The sequence below is a fragment of the Erithacus rubecula genome (assembly GCF_903797595.1).
Source record: "Erithacus rubecula genome assembly, chromosome: 21".
NCBI classification, from domain to species: Eukaryota; Metazoa; Chordata; class Aves; order Passeriformes; family Muscicapidae; genus Erithacus; species Erithacus rubecula.
This window is the reverse complement of record NC_136673.1, coordinates 6,031,188-6,054,370: the sequence shown is the minus strand read 5'-3', so window position 1 is coordinate 6,054,370 and position 23,183 is coordinate 6,031,188. Positions and strand designations below refer to the sequence as shown.

Genomic DNA, 23,183 nt, shown 5'->3' with positions numbered 1-23,183 from the left:
CTGGAGAGTAGAGGAGATAGCAGCTGAAGAAACCAGACCCTGGGGAAGAGAGACACTGAGCTGCATTTAGTTGTAATTCCATAGAGAACATTCTGCTGGCATAACCCAGGACATGCATTATCCCTGTAGGCTTTGGGGGAACCACAGGCATCAAGAGAAAAGCAACCATTGTTCCCACATCTCTGTGACTGAAACCAACAAACTTGTCCACCAACAGCCCTGAAAGTGAAGCCACAGAGCCTCCAACATATTCTGTGTGCTCCTGCACAACCACACTGAGCTGGCTGTGGCAGCTGCCCTGGCACTGTGGGTGCTGCTCACCACTGCTGTCCTTCCCAACACTCTCCCTGCTGGATGGTCAGCACACTTGTTTGCTTTGCTTTGCTTTGCTTTGCTTTGCTTTGCTTTGATTTGATTTGGTTTAGCTTGTCAGCCTCTCTGGCTCTTGTTTGCCCTGTAGGCAACAGCTAGGGCTCACTTCTTCCAAGAGTTTCTGTCCAAGCAAATCTAAAAAAGTCAAGGTGGATCCTTTTCAGTACCAGCAGTCTGATACCATCCTCAGTATGTATCAAAGGTGGTTACTTCTATTTGGAAATTAGAGCCATTTCTGTGTTGTGGTTGTTCATTTGCTCCATGAAGAGCAACTAGTGAAGGAGCAAAGTTGTTCCCCACATCTGAGTTCTACTTGCAGCTTTATCAGATTCTGCACAATCTCAGGCAACACTTTCCAGTGCTTTGTGCCTCAGTTTCCCCTTCTGTGGAAGGTGTGAGACAGCCCTGAGCAGAGCTTAGCCCAGTGCCTCCTGTTCTGAAGTGACACCTGTGGATGCTGTTAAAAATGAACATTTAGAAGTGCTTTGAGATCCTTAAGCAGACCTTGTCCTTGAAGGGCAAAGCATCATTAGGATTATTATTCTTTAACTTCCCTCAGGACTGACCTTGGATGAGAACTGTAGGCACTGTTCATCGAAAAGAAAACACAGCTGGCCTCTGCTGACACTGAAACCAGCACAGTGGTAGGAAAGCTGCCTGTGTTATTCTTAGTCAATTAGTCTCTGTCTAGGAAATATCACCCAGAAAATTGCCATTTCTGAACCACTCAAGTCATTACAACAAAAATGTCTCAGCAGACTAATGAGAAATAACCTGCTGTCCCATCACACCTCCCCTGAACGATGCTGGAGTGTTGGGGTTTCCTTCCTCCCTCCACTCAAACTCCAGCAGCTGATGTTGGGGCTGGGTTGGTTTATGCAGAGCCCTGAGAGGATGGGCCCAGGCCTTAGCACTGAAGACATCATCACCTTCAACCCTCATCACCATCACCTCATCCTGTTTTCTCTTGTGGAAACCTTGATGTTTTCTATTCCACAGTAAGGGTGGTCACACTGCTCAGTCCTGCTGCTCTGCCCAACAAATGGGTTCTCTCAGTGTAGAAAATCTCAGAATAACAGCACAAGAAGAGATAAGCCATCCATCTCATCGGAGATTTCTTCCCTTTCTTAGGGACATCTGTTTATAAAAACATGGGAGTTTCTGTCAGGTTTCCAGTGATACTTGAGCTCTCATTGAAAAATGAGGTTTTAAGCCACAGGGCAGTCCCTGATATGTTGTTTTTCCATTGCAAGGACACAGACTGGGGAAGATCATTCATGAGATGCTTGTTGTCTCCATGTGCTGGAAGGATTCCAGCTGCTGGGTGCCCCAGTACCCTGGAAATGTGTGGGTTAACCCTTCCTTGCCTGTAGATGCAGTCAGAAGGATATGAAGAGGAACACGGGGCCTCTGGCCAGGGAAGCCACCAGCCTCCCTGCCCCAGAGCTGGGAATGCACAGCAGGAGAATGTCACCAAAATGTTCATGTTGAAGGTCAGAGAGCCCCACGGGAGAAGCAGCACCCTGCAGCAGACAGGAAGGTGCTGCCATCCCAGGGATGGACCCTCTGCTTGGCACTAGAAAATCCCAGTGAAGAGTTGTGCCAGCTGAAAGAGGCTTCAAATAATTTATGGGGACTGGGGAGGTGCTGTTGTAGCAGGAGCAGCTGTTTGAGCCCCTTCCCTGTACAAGAAGTGGCAGCCCTGCTCACTCAGGGGCTGTGTCACGGCCTGTGCTGGGAAGAGCAGCCAAGGCCCCTTGGAGTTCTCTTGTCCTTTAAGATCAATGTATGTTGTCTCAACATCAGAATTCTAAGATGAGTTGTCAAAGGACACCAGCACCATCTCTTCTACAGGAGAGGGGCTGTAATGTCAGCTTTGCAGGTGGGGAGCTCCTGATTGTCTCAGCCAAGGTCAAGAGGGTCACCAGGAACAAAGCAGGGAATGGCACTGGTGTTCCCCACATGTTAGCACTGCTCCTTCCCAGCCCATTTACCTTCTCCTCCAGGGCCTGTCTGACCCCCAGACACCTGGGTCAGGGGTTTGCAGGCGCTGTGGAGCTCACAGCCTCTGTGCTGTGACACTGCTGTGACACGGAGCAGGGCAGGGCTGGCCCGGCGCGCAGGGGGTTAAACCCCATGGCAGTTCTTTGCGGGTCAGAGCGTCCTCCTTTAAACTGCGATATTTACTGTTTTACTTTCCCTTTCTTTCATCTGAATGGGAGGATTGTACATTTACTCCCTCCCGTCCTTTGTGCCTGGTTTGTTTTGTTTTGAGTTCTGGCGAACCAGTAGAACAGAAAGGCCGTGATCGGTTCCCGCTGGGAGCGACTGGCGGTCCCGTCCCTGGGAGACCCTGCTCACGCTGGGCTTGTTCCTCCCAAATGGGCCATGATTTATGCAAGGCTTCCTTGCTGACTTGCTCTCTGTTGATGGAGCCAAGAGGGGGGGCTTAATTATGACAGGCCTGGACAATAAATGGGGAAAGCGAGACAGGAGTTAGGAATTACAACCCACCAGTGCCCCCCCTCCTTTCCTTCCCCCCTCCAAGCCCCCAGCAACTTTTTAACAATGTCCATCCCTTTTCCGCCATGCCCTTGGCTGGGGAATACAGCAGACTGAATCATGAGCGACATGCTGAACTCCCATCTAATAGAAATGTTTTACATTCTTTCCTGTATAGTGTGGGCCTTTATCCGGGCAGCCAGCGCTGCTGGGACTTCACTGCACCATTACACACAGGGCCAGAGCCCTGCTTGATGCAGGCCCTCCTTTCAACCCTGGGAACCTGAGAAAAATATGTTGTGCCACAGCTATTTTAGTGTAATGATCACAGCTCATGTCTGCTTTGATTAAATATTTGCCACTGGCAACTCTTCTGGTTCTTAAAAACTAAATCTTTCTGTCTTAAAGCCTAAATCTCCTTGCCTTTAGTGTCTATCCCATTTTGGCCAGTGAAGAACACCATTGCCCAATCTCCCCCTGTTTTTTTCTTTTACTCCTGATAATTTACTGAGATTTATTTGGCGTGGACGTATCTATCTCGATTTGTGTCTGCCTGCAGACACAGCAATGTTGGTTAATTTAGCTCAGAGCAGACAGTGCTGGCTGCAAACACTGCAGAGCTACTGTGCTGGAAGCTGCAATGTCCCTGCTCTGCATCTCACGTTCACACCATGGGGCTGCCACAACAAACAGCACATCAGGAACAGCAGGGGTGTCTCAGGAGGGTGTTGGGGGCTCTTGGTGTGCTCACATCCCTGCAAAGCACCACCAGCACACCTGGCTTCAGGACCCAGATTCCTGAGAGGCTTTTTTTGGGTGGAAGCTGATGCTGCCATGCACAGGGGGTCTGAAGATTGGACTTCAAGATTGGCCTTCAAGCCTGACCTTGGATATGCACAGAAAATAGAGTTTGAAACAGTTTTTTTCTGAATGGGACTAATGTTTACTGCAGAGTAGGGATCCCTCTTCTGCAGGGACTGGCCTAAGGAACCAGAAATTTCTTAAAGAACATATTCCCAGGAGAGAGAGAGAAAGAGATCTGAGGTTTTCCAAGAAATTGGAAATGAACAAGAGGTGTATTTTTTCTTGCTTTATTGTCTATTTTTGCCTAGCAATGCATTTCCCTGCTGCATCTCGTTGCTTTGCCATTCTCTGCCATAACATTTGCCTTCTTCATGGCCTTGGGCTATTGGAAAAATTCAGAAACTGGATGCAGTTGAGTACCTGCACTTTTGTCTGATTGAGAGGACAATTGATCCAGCAGCCTTCAGCAATGCCACCCAGTGGCAACCTTGCATAGGCAGATGTTGCAGAGTTTTCTGCTCTCCTGTTGATTCCTGCACTGGGCAATCTGTGCCAAGTCCAGCTCTGCTCTCACAGGTGTCTGCTGGTGCAGCCTGGCCACGGTGACACTCTTGTGCTCCAGGACTGCCTCAGCTTCAGACACAAAGGCCATTTCAAAGCAAAGACCACTTCAGAAAGGTTTGCACACCCCTACAGGATGGTGGAGCTTTTCTGTTTGTAGCTGTCATCCCATGGCTAATTAGTATTTCTGTCATGGTACAGAGGAGACTGAGTGCCTGCAGTGGCAGAGGAGACAGAGCCTTGAATCTCCAGAGCCAGAAACCACTGGAGCTGGTGGGGAGGTTGCTGTATCTTAATTCTCAGGAATCTTCACTTGAGATTGCATCTGTTTGCATCTTCCTAATTAAAAGCAGTTCTGTTTGTCTCTTCATTATCTCAAACGTTGTTAAACTCTGAGCTTAGACTAGAGGTTTGTTCCAAGACGGTTTCTGAGTTGTGTGTGAGATCCACTGCCCTGCTGGCCCCTCTGGCTGCAGGAACCTTTATTTCCTACTGGCATCCCACCAGCATGACACTATCTAGGGCAAAATTAGTCTGCACAGAGGGCTGAGGCAGCTTGAATTAACCCAGAAAAATTCTACCCAGCCCAGCCACTGAAATGATGGTGAGTGTGTGTCTCTGTGCATCCCAGGAGCTCCTGCTGCAGATGCTCCTGGGGAAGCTGTTTTGGGAAAAGCTGACAGAACAAAGCCACACTATGGACTCTGCCTTCCTTCCTCCACTCATCCACTGTGCTGTGTGTTGTGGTTCCTGCAGATCCTCGTGCTGCTGCTCCAGCTGGTGCCTAAAGCAGAACCAGCTGTGGAGTTAGACATTCCCATGGCCGGGAGCAACTCCATCCGCTCTGGTAGCCAGTAGGAATTACTGAGCATTATACAAGGGATGCTGGGCTATTGCAGCCAGCAAGGTGGACCAAAGGAACTGTTTACTTTCTCAGCAAATAAAAACTGAAAATTAGTTGTGCTCTTTTCTTTCCTCAGGGTCTAATGGGTTTCATTGGTCCAGTGGGGGAGCCTGGAATAGCAGGAGAAAAGGTAGGATTGCTTGCTATGAAATGGTGGTTGTCATTTTTGCAGGATAGGGAGGCTGGGGTGGGAGAAGGGGTGTGGAGATTTAAGTTGTCATGTGAGTGCAACACCCAGCTTGGAATGAAGCACGTCCAGGGTGTCTGAGCTAGGCTAGGACTGGGCCAAAATCATCCACTTCTCATTCAGGAATTAACATGCGCTGGCCTCCAGGGAGGTGCTGTCAAATATTCTTTGAAAAATTAATTTTCCTCATTCATAATGTGCCAGGGGTTTGTATTTAACAGTCAGCTCTGGTTTATATGGGAATGAGGGACCCATCAACCCTGTGTTGCTGGTCATGGGAGGAGTCCCTGGGACTGAGGTCACAGATTTCTGCAGAGGTGTGCTCTGGGTTGTCAGGGGGGTCACACAGGACCAGGGCTGAGCCTGCATCAAACAGGAGGTCTCAGCAATTGCTCGGGTGTACAAGAGTGCAGCCACCCATCTGAGCAAAGGCTGGTCCAAATATTTCCCTTTGTATCTGGTGAGGACCATCCCATCTGGCTGCCCCTGGTTGCTTTGGGCACACTCAGGGCTGGTGCCCTCTTGTGCACAGCTCAGCCACAAACCTCTTCCAAGGGAATAAAAAGGGCTTTATTTCACATAAAAACGTAAAAGGACGTTAATTTGTTTTCTATTAGAGTGTAAACTTTTATTCAGAGGCAGTTCCCAAAGACAAATCATCTGTGTCACTCATTGTATCTCACTCGCACGCTGCTGGTTTTTGTTGGTGGTTTAATTATTCACAGTGCAGCCGTAAAGATAGTGAAGAGCATAAAACGATGCATTCCACACATCAGTGCTCTCTTTCTCACTTTTATTGCTTCAAGCCCTGTCCTCTGGGTAATGATGTAAAGACTCTGTGACAGTTATACTGTGTTTGCTGCAGATCCATTTTATTGTCCCTTTGGAAAGGCCTTTCCAAGCTGTGGGCCCTGGTGGGGCAGTAGCAGAATCAGTCTCAGTCCAAGCTGTCAAGGCCCACAAGAACTGAAAAGAATGACATGATGTGGGGTGTATTTTTTAGAGAAGGGAAACAGAGGAATAAAGAGTCTGTGATGTGTCCAGGGTGGTTACACAGAAAATTGGTGCCTGAATGAGCTGTCTCATTGGCAGCTGCAGCCCTGAATTGAATGAAGAATTAGGCATTTGCCATGCAGGAGACATGGGAAGATCTTTTTCTCCATTTCATTAAGTTCACATCTGTCCCTGTGCCTCCCATGCCAAATCCTTGACCACATGAGGTATCCTCAACTTCCAGATCAGCTCTGTAATGTGATGGTGTTACATCAGTGTCAAGGCAAACCCAGGCTGTCCTTTGAAAATCTGCCCTTGGAGATCCTCAGCACAGCTGGGGTTTCCATCAGGCTTCTCTACCAGGACAAACTTAGGGATGACAGAAATAGCTATCATCAAATCAAAACCTCAACCAGGCCTCCAGTTGGCATAGTATCCTACAGCTTACTACACTCTTGTGAGCTAAATGAAGTGGGAAATATGCTTTCATTAGACATAGCTGAGTCAGCAATCTCCATCCTGAGAGCTGCAAAATTTAAGACTGAAGCCAGTAGAATCCAAAGATTATCAAAGAGAACAATGCAGTTAATACACACTTAATAAAATCCATTCATTCAGAGAGAAAAAAAAATCCATACATTGGTTTACAAGGGCCAACTGGTGACAACACAAACTCTGGGGTTTGTTTTTAATAAGCTCCTTAGAGCCCAGAAAACATTTCCCCTCACGCTTTTTGCTGTTGGAAGGTAGGTCAGATTCTGGGCGTAAACTAATTGGCAGCATTTGCTAAATCCTCCTTCCTCATCCCCCTGAGCATACAAACCTAACACACCTAACTCCCAGTGCATCCCTGGGGCTGGAGGGAGACTGCACACAGTGGTGTGGGAATTGCCACTGTCTCCCAAAGGAGCTGCTGCTGTCCCATTGCTAAAGCCACAGCTTCATGTCACCCCCACACCAGCAGGGTCTGGGATGCTCCCGGGGGCTTCAGCATCTTCTCTCCTACCTTTGAGTCAAGAACTGTTCATGGAAAGTGAGGTGGGATAAGGAAGACTTTTGTAATGAATAAGTGATGTCATCCAGCTCTGAGCCCCTCATCAATCAGACCTGCAGGCTGTTGTTGCTGGCACTGTGGTCTCAATGTGAGACCCCAAAACACCCACAGCCTCCTCTAAAAGCACCAGGCATCTCTGTTTTTTTCCTTGATTCCCTGCTCTCACCAGGGCCTTGTGACAACAGACTTGAAATCCATGGATCTGAAAATGCCAGCACATGTAGGGATTGTGATACAGCAGAACAGGCATGACTTGGGTGGGAAGGGCTGGAGATTTCCTTGGGTTCAGTCCTAGCACTGTTTGGAATTGAAGGTGATGTGCCTGTTTCCTTCATACCTTGGTGGTTTTGATGGCAAGAGTGGAGTTCCCTCTCTTGGGATGTGGAGAATTAGTTAACTCCTGCAATCCTTCCACTCCTCTGATGAGGTGGATGGAAGGAGAGTAATACTGGGAGCATTCCTGGAAGAAAGCTGATGGCATAGTCATGAACTTGTGGATTTTTTCAGTTGTTTCATTGCTCTAGATCACACTTCTTTATGCACCTCTCTCCTAGGGTGACCGTGGCTCAGTGGGACCCCCAGGCCCTCCAGGAGTCAAGGGGTCGATGGTAAGGAGTAAGTCTGCATCCTCTCACTCTTGCTGCTGCCTCTGTCTCTGTCCTGGCCAAGGGGGCAGCTCCTCCTGGTCCTTTTGTTTCATGACAACAGCTCCAATTTCTTCCATGTCTGTGGGATGGCAATGGGCTTTTGCCTGAGGGGATATTGAGGTGTAGCCTCTCCCCAGCAGCTGTCCAGCAGTTTCCCCTTCAGTGCAGCACTGGGTTTTGAGGTGTGTTCTGTGGCCCCATCAGCTGCTGTGTCAGGTGGGGACAGCCAGGAGCTGAAGGGCTGCCTGTTCCCAAAGACCCTGGCCCTTGGACAGACAGAGCCCACCAACAGGGATCTGTCCAAGCTGCCCAGAGTAACTGCAAGTTCAGGGTGCTTGAGCAGCACAGTCACTGTGCCTTGCTGTGCTCTGCCTTTCAGGGACCTACCTTTAGAAATTTAACAGTGGGGATCTCAGCTGGATATGTCTTGCTCTGACATTTGTTTCCTGTCTACCATAGTAAAAGACCCATTGACGCATTTTCATATTAATTCAGCCCATTCTCTTCTGGGCTGTTCAGAAAATCCTGCTGCTGATATTGCTGGCCAGGTTGGAGCTGGGCTAGTGACAGCCTGGCCATTTTCTTCTGCCCCTAAACAATTTTACCCTGGCAAATATCAGATCTGCAATATCTGACCTTGCAACAGCCAGCAATGCCATTTTTCCCATCTTTCCATTTGGAGGAAGAAGGTCTGTGCAGATTGTGGACATTCACAGCAGACATGTTCTTTTTTCCCTTTCAGGGGCACCCTGGGATGCCAGGAGCAGTGGGTTTTCCCGGGATCCCTGGTCCAACAGTAAGTAAAGGCTATCATCACCTTGTCACACCACATCCTGGGCATTCATGGGCTGAGCCAAGCAACTGTATTGCAGTTTATTTGGGTTTGATACAAACAAGAGAGATGGGGAAAGATATGGGACACGAATGGGAGCAACATGGAAAGAGACAGAAAAAAGCACAGTGCTTAATTCAAAATTTTGCAGCCCATTTCTCTAAGGACAGATGCAAAAGTCACAATCCAGCCTCACTATTTTAGCAGGACACAAACTCCCTAGTTCAAGGTGTTCTGGGCTGGGAATGGTTGGCAGTGTGGTGCTCACACCATGTGATAGAGTGATGTATCACAGTGATTTATCACAGTCACTAATCCCAGTGACCATGTCATTCAGCGTGGTCAGAGCCCCTGCTGGACTGAGGAGCAGCAGAGCAGCTCCCCAGACACACCCTCCATGTGGACAGGCTCATGTGGCACACTGCAGCTGTGGCTGGAGCATGCAATTGCCACGGAGGCAGATTTCAGCCTGGCTCCTGTTTCCCACAGATGTTCTTTAGATGTACTTCAGGCTCTCTCACAGCACAGGGGTTGCTGGAGCCAACAAAAAGGTAGCCCTGAGTGGGTGCAGGGAATGGATTTTGCTCAGTGTGTGGATTCCCACAGTGCTGGAGGAAGATCACAGCAGTGAAATGCCCACGAAGTGCCAAAGGTGTGGCTTTGTGGCCTCCACAGGGTCAGCCCTGGCACTGCCAGGAGCTGGAGGATGTTCTGGGTGCTCTGGCTGCAGGCAGCTGCTGCCTGGGCACAGACTGTGCAGCAGCAAGTGGGTGGAGGTGAGGAAAAGAGAAACTCTGAGGTCAAGCAGCACCTCAGGGGGACCCATGTCTGCCTGGAGAGCAGCACTGTGGCACCAGGTCCTTACAATGACAGCAACACAATGCCACGCACAGCCCCAGCACTGAGCTGCTCTGTGGCCCCTTGTGGCAGCACTTGCTGCTGATGGAAGTCTAGGAGGCAGCTGGATGGCTGTAGATGTCCCATTTTGAACAATTTCCCATCATGGTAGCTGCTACATGGCTTGGGGACAGCTGGAGCACTGGGCTCCCTCCTGTGAGCACCCGTGGCCAAGGCAGTGTCTGCTCTGGGGCAGAGAGCTCCAACCCTGACCACCAACCCATGCACCACTAAATGCACCTTCAAGTGAAGCCACATTTTGTCTGTCTTCACTGGGGCATAGCAATAGCATGATCTGAGGCATCAGATTCAGGTGGAGCTAGCAAAACCTCTCAGCAAAGCTCTGGGAGTTGAGATTTCCCCAGGTCCCTCTGCTTCCCTCAGTTCCCTCTTCTCCTGCAGGCAAGTAACAAGTTCATCCAAGCAAAATGTTTGCTCCACAACTGCATTTTAAAAAGTCATAATTCAATAAGCCAAACTTCCCCACAGAGCCAGTAAATCAAATAATCTCCTAATATCAAATCCCCACTCATTAATTCCAGCTGTTTTTCCACCAAACATTCCTTATTTGCCTTTCAAGCCAGACCTGAGGCATGCAGTTGTTGTTTGTCCTAAACTGTTAAAACCTTTGAATGAGCCTTAGCAGTGATGGCTGATTAATTCAACAAAGGATGACTGAAAATGGGAAACAAAGTCAATGGTAGGAAACTTTGCCCTTGGTTTCAGCTTCCTGAGGCTTATGAATTCCTTTTCCCTCTTCTGACTCACCATTATGGTGCATCTTTTCTGTTAATATACACTTTTAAAAATAATGTGTGTATATATAAGAATATTAAAGGTCACTTATCTTCTCCTAAACAGTTCACTGAAATCCCAGCAGGGTATGTAGCTGTTCCCTCAACATTTGCCATTACAATGAATGATTCTCTCCTTGTATTTTCAAAAGTATTTGGAATAGGCTTCCAGAGGAGATTCCAAATACCAGCTAAAGATTTCATTCCAGTACATGGTTATCATAAAAATCTCTATAAAACAGGCATCTGACACATCCACTGCCTGTGCCAGTCACCACTGTCCTCACTACCAAAACTGAGATGTACTGTGATCACAAATGCTGCTGCAGTCAACTGACTTTTCCATACTGAGTGAGAACAGCTCAGCTGTTGTGTCCTGAACTTACATGCCATGCACAAAAGCAAAATCTTCATAAATGGCATTTATAGAAGCAGTAGGAAGGTCACAGTCCAATTCTGTTTTGTTAATATCTAAACAGCCAAATTTGATGTGGAATGTTTGAGAGAGCAAGGAGTGGATGTGTCATTTTGAGGTTTCTGACACCAGCAAGGCACTAATTTTAAATATCAGGTTTAAAAGCTGTGATACAGAACTAAGTGCTATTTTTTTTTTACTCTGATAAATATTCTATCAGGAATAAAAAACTGTATTTCTGCATTTTCTGTATGCATATTAATGAATCGTGTGTACAAATCCAGATTAAAAGAAAACCTGAAATCTGTCTGTAATTGTAAGAACAGGATCATCTACAACACCAACAGACCTACATTAAATTAGTGTCTAACTGCCAGTATCAATATTTATGCAACATTAACAGGGCAACAGTTAAAGTCAGTATTTGGCTGGAAAGATCAAATTTGGATACCCAAGATGAAGTGTCTGATTTTGTATCTGGACATCTAAAAAGCAGATTCTGGTTATTATTATAATTTTTGAACAGATGCTGAGCAACAGCTGCTTTCAATAGATTCAGAGAGGATTCTGGATGTTCAACTTCACATCACACCACTGACACAGATAACAGGCTGCAGGTCATTAAGCAAACAGACCTCAGCCAGGATCTTTGGCCTAAATGTTCACAATCCAAGGACAATCCACAACTTAAAAAAATAAAATTTAAAAAAAAGCCATTTATAGACAAGTAAAATTAGTGATGTTTTTAACAAGTTTAATTAACCCATCTGCTGGTCAGGGGTCTGCACCTGAGGCCCCTGCAGATCACAGAGGAGTGTAGGGTCTGACCAAAGCTGCTGCCTTCCTCATTTTGTTTCCTTTTCCCCTTCCAGGGCCCAGCAGGAGCCCGTGGTGCTCCGGGGATCCGAGGGATGAAAGGCCTCAGGGTAAGGCACTCCATGAGCTTCCATCCCTCTCCTGCTCCAGACACTGGAAAATCATCTGGGCTTTAGCCTGGGGGTGTGGAGATGAGGACAAGTTGGGCAGCAGCTCCCCAGACACGTTTCTGCTGCACAGAAAGGCTCAAAACAAACCTGAGCAGGGAAGTGAATGCAGAGGATGTGTAAGGGCAGGGGGGTGTCCAGAGTAGGGGTCATCGTGGAAGTGGTCCAGCCTGTCTTTTCCATCTACCTGGCATGTCAAAACACAGTTTGTGGATGCTTCTGGTGAGAATGATGAAGATTCAGTTGTCTGAAGGTATAGATGGCTTGTGGGAAAGGATGCAGGTAGCACCAGAAAAGGTGCCTTCATTGCTATAGGAGAAGAAGTAGCTGAGATATGAAGTGTTGTGGTATAACCAGAGGCAGATGAAGGAGGAAATGTTATGTCATGACATAGAATTAGGAGACAAGGCTGACAGAAATAGAGCTGGGCTGTTCTACACTTGTGTTCCCCTCCAGCCTCACAGGATTGAACCTCCCAGCAGGGATGTGAGGAAGATGTGCTTTGCATTGTCAGTAGATCAAATTATGAGCACATCCTGTGCCTTTCTAAGGGTTTCCCAGCCCTGATTTTATGTGTCCATAGCTCACCAGTACCACCTGTAAGCACAGGTGACTCCTCACCCTGCCTGGTAGAGCAGCCCCAGCCTATTGCCTGGCACCACTGCCAGTGCTGGGAGTTCACATTTCCCTCCACAGAGCTCTCACACACTCAGTCAGGCCCTGTCTGGCTCTTCCCACTCTGTTTGGGTGACAGCTGACAGGACAGTGACCTCTAGACCTGCCCAAGCTGCTTGTTTGGCTGCCTGTGACATCCAGCCCCTGTCCCACTGAGCTCTTCAGTCTTTCTTCTCCACTGGGATATTTATTGCAGGAGCATTCCTGCTTTGGATTGCTTTTCCTTGTCCAGCTGCTTTACAAAGTATTAATAGTGAGCACACATGAGTTCTGCTGAAGGCCCCAACAACAACATGATTTGCATTTCTCCCTCCAAGGATCTGTTTCACTTTCAAAGATATACACTGGAGTAAACTCTACATTTTACCTACTCCCACACTCTGCTTCTCCTGCAACTTCTGCTTGGGGGATTCAGGACAGCCAAGGATTTTGTGTTTCCCTATGCCAGAGTCAATGTTCTCTTCAAATAGCTGGGACCAGCAAAAGAAAATGGAATAACCAGCTAGGAAGCATCAGCTGCCACCAGCACTGTCCATCCCCAGAATGACATATCACAGAGACCTTCAGCTTCATTGGGTTTGCATTTCCCCTCCAGATGTTCAGCCCAGCAGATCCTGTGCCAGTCACTCCCTCTGGACGTGCCTCCACAGAGGAAGCCAGGCTTCAAAGTGCATCCCAGCCCTGCAGACCAGGAGTGCAGCAGTGGCTGCAAAAAGGCACCTCAGGATGGCAGAGCATTGAGGCAGAAAGGAGTTGGTGCTTGGGGAAAAGGAGCCTTAAGGAATTGGTCTTGCCCTAAGGACAGCAGTATTGGAGAGGGGAAAAGCTCTGCCTAAGCTCTGCCAGCAAGGACTGAGCCTCTGGATCTGCTGCTGGGGCTCTCAGCTGCCACTGCTTGGCTGGGCTGTGGTGCAGATCTGGTGCTGTTTGAGCACTGCAGTGATACAATCCATACACAACTTGTGAGGGAGAGATGCACTTTCTGAGATCCCCAGCAGACAGGACAAACCTGGGCTTTGCTGGGAAATTCTTTGCTGGGAGATTTCAGTGGATATGATGTAGGGAAGTCAGTATTGTAAGAACCAGCAGATCTCCTGCCTGGAGTATTTCTGGTTTGAATCTCTCTCATTCACATTTTCCTTCTCTTCATACTCTCAGAAGATATTCCAGGCACATAGTACCCTATGTTTACTTACTTGCTCCTGTGATTCCAGCTCTTGCTTTACTCAGGATGGGGAAATGATCTCCCAGCTGTAATTTCAGACATTACCCTCTGTCTATTCTAGCTTACAGAAGGGATGTAATTCAATTCAGAGTGGAAATATGAATGCAGCCCCTGCCAGATGTTTGTGGATTCCACGAGCTCTGTTTGTGGATGCTTCATTAAACTTATTCTGCTTTTGAAGGAAACGTAAATAGCAAATATGGTTTTGATTGTAAGGAACAATGGAGACTTTTTGGGGTCTGCATTTATGTTGTGATAGCTTTTATATTGTCGAGATATGTATATTTTAACAGGAAAAGCTTTTTAAAATTGTAACCTTCTTTTTAGTCCTGACAGAGCTATTGTTCCTTCACAAGTCTTTGTTTGTTCCACCAAACTGATACTGAACAATCTGCCTCAAATGTTATTTCCTTTCTCCTCTTCCCTAAGGAGAAGAAACTTGGATATTTGAGCCCAGGCTCATTTCTCTTCATCTCTACTCAGTGTAGCACTTGGATATGTGCTTAACATCCAGCTAGTGACAGCTAAGTACATGCTTAGACCTAATTATTTAACCAAATCAAGGTTTAAATTTGGAGCAGTTGTTCCAGCAAGCCCCTCACCCAATGTAGCTTAAATCCTAAAGCACATTTCTGCTAATCAGCTCCTCACAGCAGAAAAATGTGTGGTCTCCAAGGGATAATGTCATCAAAAGGACTGGGAATCTCTATGAAAGGCTGAATACCAACCAGAGCCATGATTTTGTAACTCACATTCTGAAGCTGTACCTGAAATCCTGCTGTAAGTGTCTTACCTTGCCCTATTCTCCTGGCCAAGGTGCCTGTCAGTATTTCTAGAATTTTGTCCTCTCACTGCTGGGTTCTGGCTCAGGTGATACAAAGGAGCTTTTCAAATCCCAAAGCACATTTCTCTTTTCCACTGTGCCATTCATTCATCCAGCTCCTGCACCAGCTGCTGCCCAGGTGAAGCCTGCAAATCCAAGATAAGGAGAGCACACCTGCACTCCAGGCCTTTGCTGCTCCATGCCAGAGGGAAGGAATTGCTGCCTCTGCCACATGCACCCAATGATTTCCAGCATCACCAACTGCAGGAATTTGTAAATGCCAGGGATTTGTAAAGTGCTGTTATTTAAGCAAACCTGAAAATACTTGCCTTTCCAAGCCCAGCTGAGTTGTTGTTCATGGAGAAGTGGAGGGTATTGTTTTGCTTCCAGGGATCTTTCTAGTTGACTGAGAAAGCCTTAGAAGTGTTTGAGGAAAAGCTCATTCCAGATCCACGGCCAGGGATGTCTCCCTTTGGCTTCACTCAAGGCATCTGCTTGCTTTTGTGTTTGGCCAGACTGTGATAGTGAAATATCAATATTTGGATAACTGGGTAAGGAAGGAGCTTTGAGTTTCTGGATCAGAGCTACTGGCTGCTCCTTCATGCTGCTGTTCAGAGGCTGCCACTGTCTGTCTGAGCTCTGAGTAGGTGTTTAACAGGAGCTGCTCTGCAGAAACACCTTGCTGAGTACATAGTTCTGCAGGAGCATTGTGTGCTTTAGCAGCAGGATGTATCCCCATTTCCTCACCTGGACTGGCAAAGCCTGGAGCTGGGTTGCCCTGCCTTTGGGAGTGTTCACATCCAGCTGCTGTCATAGCTCCTTGTTTGCTCTGGAGTTTCTGACAGTGCTGCTTGGTGCTGCTCAGCACAGGGAAATGCTGTCCTGGCCTCCTCTGACCAAAGGGCCCTGAGGGTCCAGGGGCAGCCCAGGGGCTGTGCTCTGCCCTGCTGGCCAGGCCAAGCTGCAGGGAGAAGGCACCTTGAGGAGCATTGAGGCTCCTGCCTTTGGGATGCTCCCTGTGAGCTGCCAGGACCCCACTCACCCATCTCTAACCAGCACTGTCAGTAAAAGAGAGTTTTAAAAATTTAACTAATTGGCTAAATGTAGTTTTTCCAGTAGTTTTGCCAGTCAGGGTGGATTAGAAGAAGCTTTGCCACATGTGTTTGAGAATAGAGGGTCACTTTCTCCTTCTTAGGTCAGATGTGCTGTGATGGGATTAGGCAGTGACTGCTGTGAAGGGAGCTTGCCCTGGCAGATCCTGCCATGCTGGTGACAGGGCTCTGCTGGAAGAGGTGAGGATACTGGAAACACTTCCCCAGCCAGCCCTGATGAGAGCCACAGCCATCACTGAGGGCACCCAACAGCCTCCCCCTGCTCAGAGCAGCCCCTGCCCTGCAAAGGGGCTGACAGGGCAGGACAGGCTGCAGAGGATGGTCTGGAGGGGCCAGACTCATTCCAGTTTCCTTCCCAGATTTAACCCAGATCATCACTGTAATTTCCATGTCCCACTTGCTTCTGATCCCTGTTCCCTCTTCCAGGCCTGAGCTGAGGAATCCTTGCCCTCTGCACATCCCTCCCCTGTTCCACCAGCAGGTCACCACATCATCTCAGACAGTAAAGATGCAATTGCACAAAATACCCAAGTGGCTGCTCACAGAAAAGGGGAAGAATTTGTTTTGCAGGGTGGATGAGCATTTGGTTGTTGAGGATGCTTTCCCAGGGTGCCAACATCTCCTTTCCCATCTCCTTTCTGGGTGTTTGCTGGGTGTCCCTGTCACCCCAGGCAGCCTCCAAGATTCCTCCTGCCCCTGCTCTTCCACCCCCCAGGTAACAGGGCTGTCTGACTGGAGCTGTCAGTAGCCCTGCTTTTAAAGGGCCTCCTGGTCTTTGTCATTGTGCTTTGAGGTCTACAAGGACATGGATTAATAAAACTTTTGGTCTTTACTCCCCTCTGATCTAGGGGCCAGCATGAGCCACAGCACTTGGGGTGTTGGGCTGGTGAGAGGTGCTGTGACATTTGTGCACAGCCCCAGCTGTGAAACACCCCTTGGTTGTGGGGTTCCCATCTGGGGCACAGCCCTCTGTCTGTCTGTCTGTCTGTCCTGGAGGCCAGGCTGAGCATTCTTCAGAGCAGTGCCATACTGGCAGTGCAATACAGGCTCTTGGTTATTCAGTCTCTGCTCCTCTGAGCAGCACAGGGCTTTGCCAAACTCAGTAGGAGTTTTTGCATTATTTTATATTGACAATGTTTGTCTGCTGTAATAATTTGGCTGGGGTTCCTATACATTTCTGCTGTACACTGCCTTTCTTTGTGAGTCTCTCTCTTTGCCTGTCATCCTGGAGTTGCTTTTCTAACACACTGGCTCCCTAGCCCTGTTATTACTTTTGGCACTGGCTTTGCATCCCGATTAAGCACATTGGCTCCTGTTTTCCCTTTCTGCATTGGCCAGCTCTCAGAATTCCTCTTACCACTACATTCTAGCACCACTCTGTGTTTTTATTTATTATTTATATTGCAGTAGTGCCTAAGAGTCCTAACTGAGCTCACGAACTGATTATGGACATGGTGTCTGTTAATGGAGTCTCTTCCTATGCCATTTTTAAACTCTTTTATTTTATTTTGCTGTGGCTCTTTATTCTCTGTCAGTCTGACACAGTGGTCTCTGGGGATGAAATGGTGCTGAGGGCTGTGTGTTCAGCTTTCCTGAAAGTTTTTAAGGCAGATGGTCTTTAAAGTCCCTTTCAACCCAAACCATTTTTTCTGTGATTCTCTGATCATATCCTTACCTTCTTCCAGAGCTCACCTCACTTGGAACCCTCTAAAAGAACAAGGATGTCCCTTCCCCAGTGATGCCCAAGCTGTACCATGAAGTGGTTAACCTTAGTTAATCACACCTGCTCATTTGCAGCAAGGTCCCTGTGCCCACCACACACTCACACACCCAGGAGCAGGTGCCAGGTGTGACACCAGACCCTCCCCACCTCCAGATGCACCTGCCTGGTCCTTAACAGCAGCCAGATCTTAAAATATCACATAGCTGTAGCTGAGGGATTGGAGTCCAGCTGCCAGCAAATACACCTTTCTCTTTGGGAGGAATTTGGGGCACAGGATGATGTGAAGGTACTGTACAGTGAGGGTTGTGCACCTCTGTACCACCACTCTGACTGTGCAACAGTATGGTGTGGCAAGGGTTAAGGTGTTGGAAAAGCAAGGTTTTTAGGAGGAAAAGGTTTGCTGTCAATAAGGCTGAACTGAAGGTTAGTCTGTGCATTGCAAAGCTGTTGTCATGTAACTATTGTGTGAAAATAAGGCTGTTCCTGGCCTGCTTTTCTCCCCTGGCTTGGGTTAGTGGTTGGTAGTTGGTTTAGCAGGAATAAAAAGTGCTGTGTGCTGGTAACAGTGAGAAATGGAGCAACAAAACACAGAAAGAATGTTTTCAGCCCTGGGCTCTGGGCTGCTGTGCTCAACCCAAGCAGGTATAAATTGGCTTAGCCAGGATTGATCTCATGGACTGCCCTGGTGGCCAAGGCTAAAGTGACAGCTGGATTTTCCAGTGAGCCATATCCTCTGTGTTCTTATTTTTGCCTCTTTTGCCTCCTCCCAGGGTGCCAGAGGGCCTGATGGACCCGTGGGCGAGCCGGGGTCGCGAGGTGGCAAGGTGAGCACCAAGGCTGCTGCCAGCTGTGCTGGGAAATGCTCTGGGCAGGATCTGGGTCACCTCCTCCTCCAGGAACAGGGGTTCAATTGCTCCATGAGCATCAACCAGCAGGGATGAGTCTGTCTGGCAAGCAGAGTAAAATCTGTCCAGCATTGGGATCGGGGTCCTTGCCCACACTCCCAGCTGACTGGGGAGTTCTTGGGGCACAATCCCAGATGTTTGGCCTCTCAAAAGCTGCAGGAAGGGAAATTTGGTGCATAGAAATGCAAAAGCAGATGGGCTGGGGCAGAAGAGCATCACCAACAGCTTGTGCTCCTGCTAATGTGTCTTTATATTTTTGTTTCTCAGGGTGGACCAGGGGAGCCGGGCAAGACTGGCCCAGCTGGGCTGCAGGTATGTCCTCTGAGAGCCACAGCTGCCACTCCTGGGGACACCCACATGTGGGGACACCCACATGTCCCCTCCAGGCCACAGCAGCACAGGTGTGTCAGCTCATGCCCAGCTGATAATTGCTGTAACTCATTGCTGTAACTGTGTGTTCCCAGGGCAAGATGGGGGAGACTGGGGAGACTGGAGCACGTGGCTTCCCAGTAAGTGTCCATCCCTTCTGCTTCCTTTCATAACCTCAATCCTTAACTTTGACTCCTGGTCCAGGAGGGAGAATCTGGACCATATCTCACACTTACAAGGCCATCTCTTCCCTCCTGTCACTGGAGCATTTTTGAGGTGCACGTTTCTGCCAAGTGATGTGAAGGATTGCTGCTGGGCTGGAGCTGCCCCTGGTGTTTTTATTTTTTCTAGGGTATCCAAGGACCTTCTGGACCTCCAGGAGCAAAAGGGGCTCCAGGCGACCCGGCAAGTGTCTCATCACTCTCTCTCCATCTGTCTTTCCTTGCACACAGACACTTCATTTCTTTCTCTGTCTGTCTCTTCCCCACCACTTATCCCACTCCCAGCTTCTCTGTCCTTGCCAACTCCAACATGGTCAGAGATGTGAAAGATTTGGCTAGAGTCCTAGGAGCCATAAGGAAAGACAAAATCAGAGCCCTGGAAAGCAAAAGGGAGCCATGGATCTACCAGGGAGAGTGTAGGATACAGCCTGGGGTGGATTTTGGAAGGGAAGGTAGAAAAGAGGGGCAAGGTTGGGTCTGGGACAGGGTCAGATGTAACAGGAGGAGTTGGAGTGTAGATGGAGTGGGAGGGGGAGCAGGAGGGAGGCTGATGGTGTCAGAACTGAGCCCAAAGCTTTGGGGGAGTCACAGGGGAAAGACAGTGTTGGACTCTGAAGGGAGAGAGTAAACCAGACACTTCCAGAAAACTGCAATTGTTTTAGATGGGAGCCAGAAGATGAAGGGTCTTCTGAGCTCTTTGCCTGTTCAGGTGCCTCAGCACACCCACTGCTGGCCTCTCCATCCCACTAGCCAAATCTTGCACAGTGAGAGCTCTGAGATGTGGGAGGGAACTGGTGTTTTATCTTACAGACCATGGAAGTGATGACCCTTCAGAAATGAAAAGAGCTGTATGAAAAGAGCCTTGTGTCTCTATTTTGCAGGGTCCCCAAGGACCACAGGGGCCACCTGGGCCTTTGGGAGAAATGGGGCATAAGGTAGGTGTGACCTTTGCTCCTGTTTGATTTCCCCTTCCATCAGGAGTGGCAGGACTGAGGGAGGAATAAACGTGCAGGGGAAGATCCCTCCACACCCTGCAGTGTGCAACGAGCAGGACTTCCCTAAAGTCTGAAAGTGCAAATCAGAACTTTGAGCACCCTTTACACCACAGGCCATAGACACAGCTGGTGGAAGTACAGACCCATCTTCCCAACAGAAAATGTGACCATGGCAGGGACCAGCTTTTTGCACCAGGGTGCAGGGTCAGGGAGCCAATCCAAGCACAATTCAGACTCAGTGCTGGTCTCCCCCTCTCCCTGGTGCTGCTGCTGACAGGACACGGGTTTTTCAGCCCAGATGGCCACAGCAGCCCCAGCAGGGGCTGTGCAGGAAGCTCAGGGCTGCCTTTGCTGCTGACAGTGCTGCTGGGCTGTGGTTGCCATGAAGCAGTGAGACAAACACACCAAAACTGCCAAACTGTGCCCCAATGGAGTGCAGGGGATGCCTCAATGGTTTCCCCAATTCCTCTGCATTTTTGGCTTTATTTCACTCCTCTTAAAATAACATAGTCTTGGCTCTTTCTGTCACGTGTGCCAGTGCCCCTTGCACAGCTCCTTTCTGTAGGTCCTGAGCTGTAACACAGGCATGAAGGTGGATTTGAATGCAGTCTATGCAAAGTGTGTGAGTCATGAAAGTTTCCATTCTCATGGCTGCTGGACTCGATGGAGTGAGCTCTCAGCATGGTAAACCACACTGGGGAGCTGGAAAGCTGCTACTGAGCCACTCTGGATGCTGCCAACCAAGAAAGTACAGACCTTCATTCAAATTTGTAACTCCTCCAGGAGCCTTTCTCTGCACTGGCACCTCTGGAGAAACCAAAGCAGGGTTTTTGCTTTCATTGGAGCTTGAATTTTCTCATTGCGTGACATGACCATTTGTTCACAAACCCAACACACACCCTGCTCCCTCCTCTGCTTGAATCCAAGTTCAGCAAGCCAGGAACTGGCTTTATTCCCTGGGTAGCTCCCTTGACTATGTGCTCTTTTTTCCTTTATTCCCAACTGTAAAGAGAAGGGAGATTGTTGTCTGGAATGCAAATATCATAAGTAAATAAACCACTCAAATCCTTTAAAGAGAAGCTTTACTGTCCCATCTTTGGGCTTGTTTTACACACTCTCATTCCCCATGCTTCCCAGAGGTAGGAGCAAATGTACAAAGATTAAAGCTCCCAATAGATCTTGGTACTAAAGATAGTGAGTGACTGTGACCCCACTTCCAGGGGCTGCACGTGGAGCTGGACTGAGTGAGAACAGTTTGCAAGGTCATTCTCCCATCTTCCATCTTTCTATCTTAATTCCTGTCATTTTCCATGTCAAGCACTCATTTTTGGCTCTTTGAGGGATGCCAAACCCCTCTACCAGAGTCCATGGTCATACAAGAGTAAGAAACTTTCTCTCAGCCAGTCCAGCCTGGTCTGAGCCCAGGCACTGGCCTTTGGATGTTTGCCCTGTACAGCCAGAGACAGCTGGCTGGTGGATGCCAAGGCTAACCTGGCCAAAATCTGTGCTGTGTGTCACCTTGTGCCCTCAGCTCCCTTTAGCAGGCAGCACCATCATGCCCCTGCCTCTCTGGGAATGGGGGAAAAGGCTCAGCTGGAAGCTGAGGGGCAGCTTGACCCTATCAGAAGGAGCCTGTTGGAGCAGAGGATGTGCTCCCAGCAGTGGGAATGCAGCAGTGGGGCTGCAGGGAGCAGGAGCAGGAGCAGTGCCAAGCATTCCTGTTACCCACTGCACCAGCCCAGCCTGCTGGACCCTTGCAAAGAGCTCCCAAGTCTAATTCTGAACCTTTTCCCTCCCATCCCAGCTGGCTCCAGTGCTGTTCCCTGGTGGGTTTCTGACCTGGGGAAGCAGAGGGACTGGAAGGAGGCAGAGAAAGGTGCTTGGCAGAGGAGGCTGGGGAGAGGGAGGTGTGAGAGGGGATCAGAGCCTCCCAAAATCCAGGCACGAGGGGCCTCTTTGATGCTGTGGACCCCGAGCCAGCTCCAGGGAGGTAATTACATTGCAACCAGGGCTTGGCTGTCCCAGGAGAGCTCTGCTAAAGGAGTTATGTCTTTGATCTTGCTTTCTGCTTCGTTACAATGGGTTTTTTCATTATCTTGTTGGTTTTTTTTTTTTTTCCCAGGGACCGCCAGGCTCAATGGGACAACCTGGTCTTGCAGGTGAACCTGGCATGAAGGTAAGAAAACCCTGAGTGCAATTTCTCTGTCAGACTGGGGAGATAAATGGCAACTTGTGCTCCTGAAGGAGTGAGTGACATTGTAGGTTTACCTCCCAGCAGCCAAAGCAGACAGTGCATTCAATAAAAGATAAAGTTTAAAAAAACTAAAACTGGGATAATTTTAGCCATTTTTTACAAATTCCTGAGCCCCATCCTGAGGGAGAAGCTGTCAGTGCTGGGGAGAAGCCCCATCCCAGGGATCCTGTGCCTCAAGAGCTGTGAAGGGACTTGGAAATGAAGCTCAGCTCCTTGCAGATGCAAAGTCTCAATGGAGAGAGGAGTCCTTGAGACTCAGAGATCCAGGCAGCTTCTAACTTGAAACCAGAAGACTCTTAGGAAGGTCTCAGATTTAAAAATACCCTCAGACAAGATCTTGCCACAGTTTCCAAGCCTCAGCTCTCTGGGGACTGAACTCCTCTGATGGTTAAGGGGGAAGGGTGCCCTGGTCCATGAATGCACCTTCTTGTCCACATAAAAGCCATCTCTTTGTTTGAGTAAAATCCCAGTGCTGAGCAGCTCAGAGGGGGTTTTATTTAATCCTAACCCCCTTGGTCTGAAGATTTGCTCGTGTGAGCAGAGCTTTTGATCAAATTCTATGTGGGGATTAAATACAATTTCCTCTGTGCTGCTCTTCAGGCCCACCCCCCACCCCATCCTTTGCCATGTTTTCCTTGGCAAATCTTCTGACACTTCACTGGAGCTACCGTGTCTTTGGCATCCTGAATCTGCATGAGAGTTCCAGCTCCAGTGCTGGCCCTCCTTGGAGCAGGACATGATGATTTGCACAGACACCCCTTTACCTTGCTGGGAAGTTGTGCAGTGAGAATCCCATCCTGCTCCTTCTCTGGCTGGAAGGAGCTGGACCAAGCCTGGTCTGTGCAGAGCAGTTTGCTGTGGGATGAGGTTTATGGATATCTCAAACCTTTTTCTCTTGAATGTTCTGCATTTCCTGAGCTCTCTTCCATGCAGAGC

At 48.6% G+C, this 23,183-nt stretch overlaps 1 protein-coding gene across 1 annotated transcript in view; it reads left to right on the top strand.

Annotated features, from left to right (window-relative positions):
- The window catches only part of COL27A1 (collagen type XXVII alpha 1 chain), a 138,721-nt gene that overhangs the window by 77,748 nt on the left and 37,790 nt on the right, over nucleotides 1-23,183 (top strand). Inside the window, exons 25-34 of the mRNA XM_079324324.1 lie at nucleotides 5,220-5,273; nucleotides 7,932-7,985; nucleotides 8,767-8,820; nucleotides 11,835-11,888; nucleotides 18,274-18,327; nucleotides 18,676-18,720; nucleotides 18,873-18,917; nucleotides 19,129-19,182; nucleotides 19,880-19,933; nucleotides 22,116-22,169. Of these exons, the coding sequence (XP_079180450.1) occupies nucleotides 5,220-5,273; nucleotides 7,932-7,985; nucleotides 8,767-8,820; nucleotides 11,835-11,888; nucleotides 18,274-18,327; nucleotides 18,676-18,720; nucleotides 18,873-18,917; nucleotides 19,129-19,182; nucleotides 19,880-19,933; nucleotides 22,116-22,169 (522 nt within the window). The remainder of the gene's footprint in view (nucleotides 1-5,219; nucleotides 5,274-7,931; nucleotides 7,986-8,766; nucleotides 8,821-11,834; nucleotides 11,889-18,273; nucleotides 18,328-18,675; nucleotides 18,721-18,872; nucleotides 18,918-19,128; nucleotides 19,183-19,879; nucleotides 19,934-22,115; nucleotides 22,170-23,183) is intronic.